Source organism: Gopherus flavomarginatus, chromosome 11 (genome assembly GCF_025201925.1).
Source record: "Gopherus flavomarginatus isolate rGopFla2 chromosome 11, rGopFla2.mat.asm, whole genome shotgun sequence".
Classification (NCBI taxonomy): Eukaryota; Metazoa; Chordata; order Testudines; family Testudinidae; genus Gopherus; species Gopherus flavomarginatus.
This window is the reverse complement of record NC_066627.1, coordinates 42,810,093-42,824,885: the sequence shown is the minus strand read 5'-3', so window position 1 is coordinate 42,824,885 and position 14,793 is coordinate 42,810,093. Positions and strand designations below refer to the sequence as shown.

Genomic DNA, 14,793 nt, shown 5'->3' with positions numbered 1-14,793 from the left:
AAGACTTGGCACACCACTTCTGAAAGGTTGCTGACCCCTGTACTATACATACTTTCGAGATTCACTTGTTAAAAACAAAGACAAAAAAGGGCAAGGTTAAACTTGTCAACACAAGTCTAATGTTAGAACCAGCTTCTTCCCTGATTAGCTCTTCTGTCTATGATCTCAGACTCACAACTATTTCTGTTAAGGTAATCCAATATGACACCTGATACTGGAGCTTTTTGGCATAAACATCTTTGACTCTTCATAAGGTCTTCCCACATCAGTAGAGCTGACTCCTCATTAGAATATTTAAGATCATGAAGTACTAGAGTAGGAAGAACAAAATCTACAAATCCTTTTTTTCACAGTATTATAATACTCAGAACTCAATTTTATTTTGGGGACTTGCATAAGGATCTGTTTCGCAAAGGCTTTTCTGTTATACAGTCAAATAGTCAGACTTTTTTCACTTTTTTTTATCTTATCATTATCCTTCAATTTTTTATATAATCTACAGGCCTAAAAGTGTGTAGTCACTTTATTTTTAAATGTCTTGTATGTCTTATTGCTTTATGACCTGCAACATTAATAAAATCATCCCATGGCGCACTTCCCCTCTCCTTTGCAATCATGTAGATCACCTCTCTTCCCATTTACAATCACATAACATTGTTAAAGCAATTACAGCAGCTGTTTATACAGAAAACACTAGGAAAATATTTAATATATTTTAGCCGTCTTTATTGATAATTAACACCTGGAAAACAAGGGAAATGAGTCAGCACCATGAGACCAGTCAGCTTCTTACAAGCCAGTTTGAGTACTGCTGAAATAGCCTACAAATGCTACTTATTCTCACACATAATCCATGCTACACAGAACACCACCTTAATCTGACCTTTCACTCACACCAGGCAGAAACATATTTCAGTAAGGTAAAGGGTCCACTGTAATGGCAGACAGTGTCAAGATGCTGGGAGGGAAGACGTATTCTTACATACAGGTGCCTGCTAGTGTCTTTAGGATGGGAACAGGCTCAGTGCACAATTTTTGGCAGTTTGGGGAGTGACATCTGCAAATCAAATATTAATCCCTTTAGATTCAGAGATGAGGAAGAGAAACAATTGGCGTGGAGGTGATGGAGGAGGAGTCATAGTGGGGTCACACAAGGAAAGGGTGTTGTGATGGGGGGATGGTATCTGAGGTTCATGGGGTACAGAGGGAAAGGGGGTTCATGGTGGGGGCATCACACGAGAAGGAGTTTCATGGGGGCACAAAGGGGAGGAGGAGACACAAAGAGAGATGTAATGTGGGGGGGGGGGCTTGTGAGGCGGGGAGGCTTAAGAACATAGTGGCCAAACTGGGTCAGACCAATCACTCGTCTAGCCCAGCATCCTGTCTCTGGGCGAGGGGGTGACAGATACTTCAGAGGGAAGGATCAAGAGGCTGCTCCCAGCTTCTGGGGGCTTAGGGCATGCCGAGTACGGGGTTCACAGACCGGCTGCTACGAGGGCAGCGCTTGAGTCTCGGGGGAAGCCCGTGCAGGAACAGGCTGGGGGTACTAGAACGGGAGGGGTTTGAGGGGGTTTCCACCCCATCGGTCAAGAAGCAAAACCCGCCCCCTCGACAGCAGCTGATTGGCTAAAAGGCGGAGTCGCAGCACACCGGAGGACAGGGAGCAGCGCGATAACGCAAACACAGCGCTCAGAAGGTGATTGGCTGTCAAGACGCCGCGCTGCGCTCGCGGGCGGCGATTGGCTAGGAGCCCTTGTCCTTAGCAGGAGAAGCTGATTGGCTGAGAGGATCTGGCGCCCTTTTTGCTCTGGTGGCGGCGAGGTGTTGGTGAAGCAGTTGCGTGAGTCCGTAAGAGGACGAGTAGGGGGCTGCGGCCACCGTCCGTCCCTTCGGGGCTTCCCCGACGCTGGGGACGGGCACGTTGTCAGTCACTAAGCGTCTGGGGGAAAGGTCGCGTAAGGAGTGGGCCACGGGGCTAGGAATCGGATTTCTCACCTCAGTGAATGGGGTGGGGGGCAAAGTCCCTCTCCTCGCTGGCTGGGTCTGGAGGGGGTCCCAGGGAGTATACGTAGCCACTCAATGACTAGAGGCAGGGGGCCTTTTCCGCAGGTATGCGGGGGTGGGCAATGCCTTTTAGAGTCCATAGGCCTCAGCAGGGGTCAGATATCTCTCATGAATCCATGAGGGCTTGAACTCTCCCGCCCCATCCTCTAGCACATCTGGATCCTCAGGCTCACCGCCGTGGTAACATAGAAGCTGCTTTCTATGGCCCTTGTTGTGTTGTGGCCCTTTAATTGTCACCATTTTTGACAATCTCAGCAGGGAGTTGAAGGATTGAAGGAGCAGGATAATTTCAATACTATGGTGTGCCATTGCTTCAAAACCATACAGCAGGGGTTGCAGAACCCATCTTCAGAAGCCATTTGACACCTTGGAGAGGGCATGTTTGAGCCATATTAGTAGGGCAATACAGAGAACATTGCGTTCGTGCTGTCTGCTGTTTCAGTGAACAAAAAGAGAGGAAGGGCTTAAGTTGCCAAAATGTTACTTGGAGTCTAGCACATTGTTGTGGAATATTGTGCTTCGTGTCTCCTCTGGATCAGTTGTTTTGATCTTCTCACCTACAAACCTGCCTCCCACCTGTGTTTTTATATATATATATATATATATATATATATATATATATATAGTTTCCTCATAGCTGCTGATATCTGGACTACTGACCCTCTGCCACCTGCGAGGGGGGGGGTGGATCTTTGGTTGTCAAATACCTGTTGTCAAATAGATTGTCTCTTTTTCACAATCACAGAATTATCGCATGCTAATAAAGACCTCTTATTGAATGTAAGGTTTCTAAAAGTAAAATGGAATTTGAAACTAGTTGAAAATTCATTAAGCTAAAGCAAAGAATTGCTTGAATACTAAAAAATAATGTAGGCTTTAGGTGAAGTCTTAGGGCTTGATCTTATGCCCATTGACATCAGAAGGAGTTTTACTAGTGACTTCATTGGGTGCATGGTTGGTCTCTTTGAACAGAACATAATACTTATAGTGCCCCACTCAAATTTTTAGAAATTCTAATGTACTTTCTTACTGACTAAAATCAATTCTAAACTGTACTGGAAAACCCATTTTAGTCATTTGTATTTTTTCTATGACATTTTATTCCTTTGTTGTACAGCTGATTATGTGAAGTTGCCAAAATGCCAGCTAGACGTGAGGTGCAGGTATGTATTTGTAAGGTAGGAAAACTGTGTTTACCGTATTTTAGTTAGTTGGTTTAAATTAATTAATTTACTATCTTTTCTAGTCCCTAGTTGTAAGTAAAGATTTAAGTATATAACTCTCATTAACTCCCAAATTCTACAGATTTTTTAAAAATATTTTGATATAGGTTTATTATTTAACAATTGAGCACCATTGTGTGCTTATTGATGTAGAAAAATATAGGAATACTAGGTCAAGAACTCTAGTTCCTTTCCCCAAGGATTTTACAATGTGACAAATTAGAAAAAAACAATTTGGAAAATTGAAGAATGTAAGAAAATCATTCATAGACATCTGAGATGTTGAAGAAAGCTTGCATCACTATATATTGTTCTTGTTCCTTTTCAAATGACAGCTTTTCATCATAATAAAAAAGCTATGAAATGCTAGACAGACTACCCAATCTCTGAGTGACCCTAGGAATGGGACAAAGAATACCAATCTGTATTAGTATAGCCCTGCATGGATACAAAATTTGTATGCACATCTGGTCCATGAAAAAATGGTCCTCAAATGTAAAGTGTATATCTGCAGATTTGCAGGGCTTTAGATATAAAATTTGGAGCCACATCCTTCCATGATCTGCAAAAATTGGATGCGGGTATCTGCAGATCTAAAGCAGATATCCAGGGATTTGCAGGGCTCTAATTATTAGGTAAATTAGAAAATTAAGAAAATACCACAGAAATAAGATATATTTATTCTAAACCTTATTTTTTTTAAAGGGACAGGTATACACTTTTTGAAATGAATAACTGCTGTAACATCAATGTATTTTTTAAAAAAATGAGGTGGCTGAGAGACAGGGTTTCCTGAGGAAGAGCTCTGTGTAGCTCAAAGCACCCACCTTGTCTCTCACTAATAGAAGTTGGTCCAATAAAAGATATTACCTCACTCTCCTTGTCTCTCTAATGTTCTGGGACCAACACGGTTACAACAACGTTGTATGCAATGTTTTTAAAAGTTGTATTAATTTTGCAAACTTTTTGGGAATTTTATTTTCAGCTTGAAACAATTTTTTGTGAAATTACTGTTTTAAATTCAGAACCATCACGTGTTTTGGCCTGTCATATATAGCTGTACAGTAAACAGAATTTTGATGGTATGAAGTAAATAATGTTAATGATAGAATGTCTTATTTATACAGTCTGCTGATTCTACATGCCTGATCCTGCAGACGCTTAAATACATGAGTAACTTTAGAGAAGTGAATTCTATGTAGTTCTGGAATACTAGGAAAAATGATTTTTTCTTTACATGTTCAGCTTTTCTTTTAAACAGTGGTATGGTGGAACTCAATGAGATTACTCACAACTGTAAAATTGCTCATGTGTTCTGCTGTTAGCAGGACTGGGCCCTATATTTGATATTAAAGATATTGCATAATTAGTTTTATGGCATAACACTGAGAGGTAGCTTTTTAGCACTGTCCAAAAAGCTGAAGTGCTAACATTATACTGTATGAATGTTACTAACAGTTAAGGCTAAGTGTGTTTAACACTTATAATTTTAGATTATAATTTCAAAGAATAACTGTAAGGAAGTAGGACAGTGTGGGCCCCAGCCTTGCTGCAACCAAAATCCGTGGAAGTTTGCTATTGACTTCAATTGGACAAGAAGCAGGCTGTTGCTTATTTAAAAAATAATAATAATAGTTTTTGCTTGATTTTAGTTGATGTCAGGCTAATAAGAAATGACAATGACCAGTGTCTATCAACTGTTGTCTTTTTCTCTTCACTTAGACATCTGATCTTGCAAAGTGATAGTGTTCTATAATGTACTTTTCACGTACTTTCAGTATTATCATATTAATATTGAAAAGCACATTATTAGCTAAGGATCCTTGTTGCAGGCACAGAGGGTGCCCGAGGCAAGCAACAGTGGTTCGTTGCCCAGAGTGCGTAGCGCCAATAAACACACCAAGGTGGAGAAGGAAGCAAAGTTTATTTGAGATCTCAAAGCGATGCAGGGAGGCTGATGCCTCAAATCAAGCACAGCTAAAACAAGCAGTCTGTTCCTTTATATCCCATGAGAACTTTTCTTGCTGACTAACAATCCCCCATTTCCCCTCCCTCTTCTGTCCGGCTGCAGCATTCTCTTCTCACACACTCCTTTGTCTTCCCCCTTCCTCTCCCCCTTTCTGCTACAGAGACATGTATGCTGTATCTAAAAGCGGCCTTGAAACTTGCTTCAATTTAGCTCCAGTGTGTTACAGCAGGGAACTGGCTGTTACAATCAGAAAACTAACTGCTGACATTACATTTTACAGCTCTTAACATATTAGGTTACACTAGGTTACACAAAGTGTTTAACATGGAGGAACATTGGTTCATTGAGGCCTACAACAGGAGGGCTTCATTGACACTTGTGGTCTACCACCCTCCCGAGATACCTAGAGTTATGCCTAGTGACACCAACATCCTGAAGAGGAGTGTGTTAAAAAAATTTTGTATCAAACCTTGTTAAAGTAATATAAAATCTCAGCATATAGTAATATAGTTTTTTTTGTTTTCTTTGACAGTTGGAAAAATGCATAGATGATGCCACAAGAAAAAATAACTTCCAGTTATTAGAACAGTTTCTGCAAACAGAAGGATGTGACAATGTCTCTCATAAGTGCAGCAAACAGTTTTTCAACAAATTTGACAAACTTATATGCCGGGTAATTCGCTTTTTATTTCAAAAAGTTCCAGGCTATTACTGCTTGTGGAATATTGCAAAAAGCATTATGTGAGATGATCTGGATTACATCAGCAATTCACTGGAGAACTGAAAAATAATAAAGACATCAAAACTCAGGGTTTGATAGTGTTCTTAAATTAGTATTTCCTTCAGAGAATGAAATATTTGTTATTAAATATCTACTATTATCTACTGTTCAAATTTATGACACTGACCTTAGGTGCCTTGTCACTTTTCTATCTGTACTAATTTTCTTAATACTCTTCCACCATCTCAACTTACCTAAGGGCACCTTCCTGTGCTCCTTGCGCACGCAAAGTTCCCACAGAGATCATTCTCTTCCATTTTCACTTCCTTTCAGCAAAGAACTATGAGTCAGATTTTCAAAAGTCCTCTGCCTTCATAGGTAGGACCATCTTCCAAAAGAGCTCAGCACCCAGAAGCTCCCACTGAGAATATAGTTACTCAACTTATTCAGCAGGAGCTGCTTGGTGTGAAATATTTTTGAATAATCTGCCCAGTTGTTTAGGTGCCTAAATGGGAGCTGTTGTTTGGTGAGTTCTTTTAAACATTTGGCCCCTTATATTTAAGTGATCTCTGCCCACTTAAGGTTCAGTCCTGCATTTCTTTTCCATCCAAAACTCAGTGTGCATGTGCAAAGAGAGGTTGTTGAGAGCTTCTCCTCCATCATAATCCCTATATAGAGGCCAGGCACAATGAGAACTCTTGCTCTCTTACTGGGCTAGTGCTTCTGTTGACTCCAGCCTCTAGTCCACAGAGATATATGAGAGGACATTGGGGCAGAGTGTAGTGCAGAAAGGGACACATGGTTCACCTTTAAGGATGATGCAGTGTCTGTCCTCTGAGCTCCAGAAGGTATTGAATTTACCTGACCTCCCTCAAGGGCAGTATGATTCCACATTGTCCCCAACATGTGCTTGCTTAATGCCACAATTTAACTCTGATTAATTACAACAGTAGAGGTCTGCTGGTTCTAAGGCTACTAATTAACCTTTCAGGTAATTTATACAAAAGTTTTATGTTTGTCTGACCCATTGAGAAGAAAAATGCAATTATATTGTCTGTACGATCTGTATTGCTACAAGAATATAGCAGAGGTTTTAGCTGCAAATGCTTTGCTCGTATATAGCCAGCAACCTAGCGAAATATGTCTGGTGCATGCTACTAGCATTTTTTTCTTTAAAAAGATCTTCCTTTATGACCACAGTATACTTTTGGATATTTGGATGGATCACACTACATTATATTAGTTTTCCTCTATAATGGTGACATACTTCTTACTTAACCATTCTAAAGCACCAAATAAATTCCATAGCAGTCATATCTTTTAGTGTTACATTCAGAGGAGTTTACAATGGCATTGCAGTGCTTACTTGTATGTATGTCTTTAATATCAATGCTCCCCATGTACAGTTATTCAGTAGTCCTGTGTTAGAAATACTAATCTGGAAAAAACACATTTCATTTTAATGTATGTTAATTATACCAATTTAAACATAATAAAATATTATAATCCTACTTTTTCTAATTGAGTTACAGAGTATTTAGAAGAATGTCAGGAATCTATCTAACTGTTTAAAGGATAGACAGAATTTTCTTTTTAAATGTCTTGAGGTGTGAGATGCTGAACTAGAATTAATATGCAAATTAGATACAATTAACTCAGGCTTAAACAGAGACTGGGAATGGTTGGGTCATTACATTAATTGAATCTATTTCCCTATGTTAAGTTCTCCTCACACCTTCCATGGGTCATCTTAATTATCACTTCAAAAAAATTTTTTCTCCTGCTGATGATAGCTCATCTCAATTGATTAGACTCTTCCTGTTGGTATGCATACTTCCACCTTTTCATGTTTTCTGTATGTATAAATATCTCCTGTCTGTGTGTTCCATTCTATACGTCCGAGGAAGTGAGCTGTAGCTCACGAAAGCTCATGCTGAAATAAATTTGTTAGTCTCTAAGGTGCCACAAGTACTTCTGTTCTTTTTGCAGATACAGACTAACACGGCTGCTACTCTGAAACTTAACAATTATTGTGACAGGTTTTTTTTTCTTTTTTAAACAAATGCATTTTTATTTTTGAAAGTTTTACTTGCTTACTTGTTCATCTTGAGATTGTTCGTTTGTTCCTGAGGTAAGGTGATTCTCTCCCCAGGAAGATAAACTTTTTCATATATGCATAAATTAAGATTAGTTACCTCTAATTTTTCAAGAATAAATCTCAACATACTGTTTGAAAATATGTAGTTTTGAATAAAAGCCTCAGATTTTATTTGGTTTTTCTTTCTCTGACACTAAAATTAAATATCTCTAGTGACCTCCAGTGGTAAAGAGTAGTAATAAAAGGGTATAGATTACAACTGAATCATTGGGGCACCGGTCCAACATTTAACAGCAATTTTTTTTTTCTCTCTCTCCAACTGCTTGAAGGGAAAATATTATCCAAGCATATGTAATAATTTTTGACAACACAAAAACATTTATTTTGTTAAATGAAGTACAGATTGCTTTATACTGTACACTGAAGCTTCTATTGGTATTTCAATTTTAGGAACTTGACAAACAGGAAGTTAAGAATGTTTCAACTTTGCTAAATTCTCTTCATAAATATGGTAAAAATATCATCATACCAGGTGGAGACGGTTTTCAAGCAATGATCAGATATGGTCTTGTTGAAAAGATAAGTATAACAAAAATCATATGTCTTGCACTATAAATTCATAGATTCATAGATTCTAGGACTGGAAGGGACCTTGAGAGGTCATCAAGTCTAGTCCCCTGCCCTCATGGCAGGATCAAATATATATAAAGCATATATAATGCTATGGGTAGTTTAATAAGTAAACATTTTTTCAAGATTGTCGGAAATTTTGTTAATTCAGAAATAATTGAAGACCAGAATAACTGATTAATCAGTTCTAAATATTATACAACAAATTATATCTTGTAAAGAGAGGTTGATACAGTACAGTGAAGTCTTCATAAATAATGTAAGGTGTAATGAATTTTGATATTCTAGTAATTATTGTAATAACAATGGTGATAAATATTTCATGTGAGCTTTGTTCCTGGCTAAATTAGGAACCCTCTGTATTTATGAAAAAGAGAGAAGAGAAGAGAAAAGAAGTTCTGTTTTAGGTTTTCATAAAATATTGCTTTAGTGCCAGAAACTGGAATTTCCTGGTGCAATGTGTTAATAAATTTTGTATTAGAGCTAGCAATAGGAGCCTCAGATCTAGCACCTTCAAGGGGTTAACATACAATTTCAGTTAATTACTACCAAATCAACCTGTACAATCCATGACTCAAACCTGTATATTCATACTGATATAGACCACTTCCAACTTACATTCACTATCTGTTTCACTGAATAGAATTAACAGTGGTAGACTCAGAAAGTGTTGCTGCTGTCTTGTTTCTCAGTTACCTTCAGAAAAAAAGAGAAAAATGACAAAATCAGTGATAAGGGCATGACTCTATTCACATTTATAGACAAAGTTTCAGCCAGCCTTGAACCCCCCTCCCACTTTTTTGTGTAAACAATAGCAGTCCCAAAACTGGGCACATAGTTATTGTGAGTACAAATCATGCAATAGGGTATGTAGTTACAGAAGTGATCACTTTGATCGGTAGAAATCAGCTGCATTTTCTTAAGTATATATGCAAAATGGGAGCCTGCGGTTGTAATCTACTCCAAGAAATCTGGACACTTTAATAAAGAATAATCTGGAAATATATATTACAAAATGTTGCTTTTTTGTTTCATGTTTAATAATAAAAGTAATGTTTTTCCCCTTTACATGGTTAGTTGGTTTGAAAAGGCAAAAGAAATTCTGATATCTAGAGGAAATGAAAAAAATGAAGCACTTACAAGTCTAGTGGAAGATTTCTTCGATATTTTGATGGTAAAAATATTTCATAAACCATTTTATAAAATAATTAGCATGTATTTGTAAAAACTGATTTAACAGCAAAAGCTATTTTCAAACATTCTTTTCCTATTTAATTTTCTTTTTCAGCTAATGTTGCACTGATGTGTTTTTTTTACAAAAATACATTACCAGCTCATTTTGTTAAAAAATACTATACTTGCATTCAGACTTAAATAGTAGGAAATACTGCCTACTAATAAAAGACTTGACCATGCAAGTGCTTAGTGCACAAAATTTCCCACTTTATCCTATTATTTTATCCAATAGGTAGTAGCAGTGCATGTCTACTAAGCCTCTGAGGCCCTGATCATGCAAATAGTTTACATACATGCTTAAATTTATGCAGAGAGACAAGGTAGATGAGGTAATTTTTTTTATTGAATCAACTTCCGTTGGTGAGAGAGACAAGCTTTTGAGCTATACAGTGCTCTTCCTTGGGTCAGGGAAAGGTACTCGGAATGTCACAACTAAATACAAAATCAAACAGATAGTTTAGCATAAGTAATTAGTGCACATTCAAGCTGTGACACTGAGTACCTTTTCCCAGATCTAAAGAAAAGCTCTTTGTAGTTTAAAAGCTTGTCTTTCGGCAACAGAAGTTGGTTCAGTAAAAGATATTTCCTTACGCATCTTGTCTCTCTAATTTCCAAGGACTGACACAGCTACAACATCACTCCATATAACTTTATGTAGTTATTGGCACTACTCATGTTCATAAAATTGTGAGCATAAATGTTTACACCATTAGAGATTTAATTATTGACATGTTTATTCTATATTGGAATTGGAAAAGGTTCAGAAATCATGTGGTAGGATCATGTAGTTACAGAAGTGATCACTTTGATGGGTAGAAATCAGTAGTAGGAAAGGTTCAGAAAAGGGCAACAAAAGTGATTAGGTGTATGGGACAGCTTCCATATGAGGAGAGATTAATAAGACTGGGACTTTTAAGCTTGGAAAAGAGACGACAAAGGGGGGATATGATAGAGGTCTATAAAATCATGACTGGTGTGGAGAAAATAAATAAGGAAATGTTGTTATTTATTCCTCATAACACAAGAACTAGGGGTCACCAAATGAAATTAATAGGCAGCAGATATAAAACAAACAAAAGAAAGTATTTCTTCACACAATGCACATTCAACCTGTGGAACCCTGCCAGAGGATATTGTGAAGGCCAAGACTATAACTGGGTTCAAAAAAGAACTACCAGTAGATAAATTTATAGAGGATAGGTCTGGCTCTGGCTATTAACCAGGATGTGCAGGAATGGTGTACCTCACCTCTGTGTGCCAGAAGCTGGGAATGGGTGACGGGATGGATCACTTGATGATTACCTGTTCTGGTCATTACCTATGAAGCACCTGGCATTGGCCACTGTCAGAAGACAGGATACTGACTAGACGGATGTTTGACCCAGTATGGTCGTTCTTATGACAGAAGTATTAAAATAATATACATGTCTTAGTTATGGGAGAGAACTGTAAAGTCTGAACATTGACCAAATATTTTTAGGTATATGGACACAAAGTAAGTTATTCTGCATCTTAATATGTAAAATGTTAAAAATGTATTCATATTCTCATTTTATTATAGCTTGTACATGATACCAACAGTGAAGGTATGTACAAAAATCAGCATTTAAGTTACTACTAGTTTGCTAATCATATCCACTTTTTGATTGATCACTAATGAAATAGCTTCTTTATATTACTGGCAAAGGATCTGATCTAGTCAAAATCTATGACCTTTGAAATCATGTGTATTCTGGAAGGTCTTGGTTATTTGATCTAGTATGAAAACCTCCTGTCCTAAACAGATGGTTAAGGGTTACTGTCTCTTTTACCTGTAAAGGGTTAAGAAGCTCAGTGAACCTGGCTGACACCTGACCAGAGGACCAATGGGGGGACAAGATACTTTCAAATCTTGGTGGAGGGAAGTCTTTGTTTGTGCTGTTTGTTTTGTTCGTTGTTCGCTCTTGGGGCTAAGAGGGACCAGACGTACACCCAGGTTTTCTCCAAATCTTTCTGAATCAGTCTTTTATGTTTCAAAATTGTAAGTATAGCCAGGCAAGGCGGATTAGTCTTATGTTTGTTTTCTTTCAACTTGTGAATGTTTTTCCTTTTGCTGGAAGGATTTTTACCTCTGTTTGCTGTAACTTTGAATCTAAGGCTGGGCAGGGCGGAGGTCCCTCTAGTCTATATGAATCTGAATACCCTGTAAAAAAATTTCCATTCTGATTTTACAGAGATAATTTTTACCTTTTCTTTCTTTAATTAAAAGCTTTCTTTTTAAGAACCTGATTGATTTTTCCTTGTTTTAGAATCCAAGGGATTGAGTCTAAACTCACCAGGGATTGGTGGGGGGAAAAGGAAGGGGGTAGGGTTAATTCCTTGTTTGTTTAAGATCCAAGGAGTTTGGATCGGTGTGAAGCTTCCCAAGACAACCCAGGGAGGGGAAAGTCTTGTGGGGGGGAAAGGTTAATTTCTCCTTGTTTTAAGACCCAAGGGGTTTGGGCCTTGGGTTCCCTGGGGAAGGTTTTGGGGGAACAGAAGAGTGCCAAACACTATATTTTGGCTGGTGGCAGCGTACCAAATTTAAGCTGGTAATTAAGCTTAAAAGTGATCATGCAGGTCCCCACTTTTTGGACGCTAAAGTTCAGAGTAGGGGAAAAAACCTTGACACCTCCAAACAAACAAGCATTTGTGGAGCCACCTAGAAACACAAGAGTCAAACAAATGAGCTTTTAAGTCCTTGAGAAATTAAAGCTCCTCACTTGTAGATACCAGTGTGAAGGTAGCAGAAAGTGTTCCCACAGTATGTTGAAGCAGTTCTGTGTGGTCATGACTGAACCATGTGCATACAGAATTGTATTTTGCCAAACGTGTGACATTTGTTAAATTGCTGTAGCAACTATTAAGCACATTCTTTTTCAAGTATGTGTCCATGAGGATCTCTCACTATGTGGAAATCAGCATCTTTCAAACAAGTGTCCATTGGGCCACACCAGTGCCATGCATATCCTCGTGCTCCCCCATCCAAGATCATGAAGGGCAGAGTGGCTGCAACTGTTTTTGTTTCCTCTTACCATCCATGGCCGCGAGAGGGAACTAGGGCTTTGTGCCTGCTACCCTTTAGAAGATTTCTCTTCTATCAGTAATTATCTACTTACAGTTAAATTTCCCTAAATAATACTTCTTTATTGTTTTGTTTTTCTGATTCAGATAAAAAAACAGAACAACCCCAACTCTCCCCCCCAGATTTTCTAAATTTTTCCTGTCTGATCAAAGGCAGATCCCATTAGGAGGTGCTGCAGCCTTGAACTATGTCCTTCAGTCATTCACTCAGCTGGGCCTCATAGCTAACTATAAGAAATCATCTCTCATTCCCTCACAGACAATAGAATTCATAGGAGCTGTATGCAGCTCCAAAAATGGCAAAGTCATATGTTTCTGAAGACAGATTTGTCTCTTTAGTTGATAGTCACCTCAGTATCAAATTGAAGCCAGCAGCGACAGCATGGAACTATCTCAGACTTTAGGTCACCTATCACCCTGTACTTGATGCTGCTTGCCAGGCTTTACCATCATCTATTACAAGCCTGGCTAAAGTTGGAGTATTGCCCTATGAGATATCAAATGTACATGCAGATTGTTGTTTCATCACACAGTCTGTCATCTCTGAACTGAAGACCCCTATCTGACCCCCAGAAATTTCAGAAAGGGGTCTTTCTCCTATAAAGACACTGATCATGGATACATTGGAGACAGGTTGGGATGTGCATTTTGCCACCTCTAAATACAAGGAACTTGTTTTCAAAAGGATATGGCTCTTCACATACGTGTTCGGAAGCGAAGAGTGATGGCATGGCATTCTTGCATGGCATTCTATCCTATCCTGTGGAATTCCACAATGCAGATTCTCACAGACAACACATCTGCAGAGTACTCTAAGCAAGCAAAGAGGTGCTGCTCATCACCCCTGTATCAACAGGTTATCAGATTATGGATATGATGTCAACAACATGGAATAACTCCAAGAACTCTTCACCTCCCAGGAGTCAACAACAATCTAGGAGACTTTCTAAATAGACAATCCATGACCAACTGCAAAGGATATCTGAAGAGCTCCATCATCAAGCCAATATTTCACCAGTGAGGCAATTCAATAATATTCTGGTTTGATAACAATGACAATGTGGAATGCCCAGCCTTTTGTTCTAGGGCAAGCATGAGCCCTTGATCTGATGGAATGAGGAAGGTTCTTTTGTTCAAGGTCTCATGTATACCTTTCCAATCCCCTTGATTCCCTGAGTGACATACAAGATCAGGCAGGCTGTAATGGTACTAATCCTGATGTCTCCATGTTGGCTGAGACAATGCTAGTTATTTTCTCCACGTCTATTTCATCTCCTATGCCAATTCCAGCACAAAAGATCCTACTGCAAAGTAAGATGCTTTCCACAAGGAAAACACATTCCTGTAAATGGAAAAGGGGGGAGGGACAGCTCAGTGGTTTGAGCATTGGTCTGCTAAAGCCAGGGTTATGAATTCAATCCTTGAGGGGGCCATTTAGGGATTGGGACAAAAATCTGTCTGGGAATTGGTCCTGCCTTGAGCAGGGGGTTGGACTAGATGATCTCTTGAGGTCCCTTCCAACTCTGATATTCTACAATATTTAATCTGGACAGCTCAACACAATCTTGACATGGTGAAGGCCCTTATTCCAAACACCCTGGACTATATTCAGCATTTAAAATATTCTGGTTTGTGGTCACTCTGCACTCTGAGGAAATGCACAGTGCAGGCCTGGCCCACTACTATTTAAAAGGTTCTGAGCTCATGTTTGTGGGGCACATGCATATCTACAGTTGAATCCACACAGCTG

The 14,793-nt window shown here is 38.7% G+C and overlaps 1 protein-coding gene and 1 long non-coding RNA gene across 2 annotated transcripts in view; one reads left to right on the top strand and one right to left on the bottom strand.

Moving 5' to 3' along the window:
- Positions 1-1,795: 1,795 nt before the first annotated feature.
- Positions 1,796-14,793, top strand: part of SYCP2 (synaptonemal complex protein 2) — a 63,757-nt gene continuing 50,759 nt past the window's right edge. The window contains 6 exon segments of the mRNA XM_050917767.1: positions 1,796-1,840; positions 3,182-3,227; positions 5,789-5,929; positions 8,526-8,654; positions 9,775-9,879; positions 11,503-11,527. Coding sequence (XP_050773724.1) covers positions 3,204-3,227; positions 5,789-5,929; positions 8,526-8,654; positions 9,775-9,879; positions 11,503-11,527 — 424 coding nt within the window. The 5' untranslated portion in view covers positions 1,796-1,840; positions 3,182-3,203.
- LOC127031098 (uncharacterized) overlaps positions 5,692-14,793 on the bottom strand; it is a 30,621-nt gene continuing 21,519 nt past the window's right edge. Inside the window, exons 2-4 of the long non-coding RNA XR_007768499.1 lie at positions 9,324-9,401; positions 7,344-7,415; positions 5,692-6,036 (exon numbers count right to left, since the gene is read on the bottom strand). This is a non-coding gene — a long non-coding RNA (uncharacterized LOC127031098). The remainder of the gene's footprint in view (positions 6,037-7,343; positions 7,416-9,323; positions 9,402-14,793) is intronic.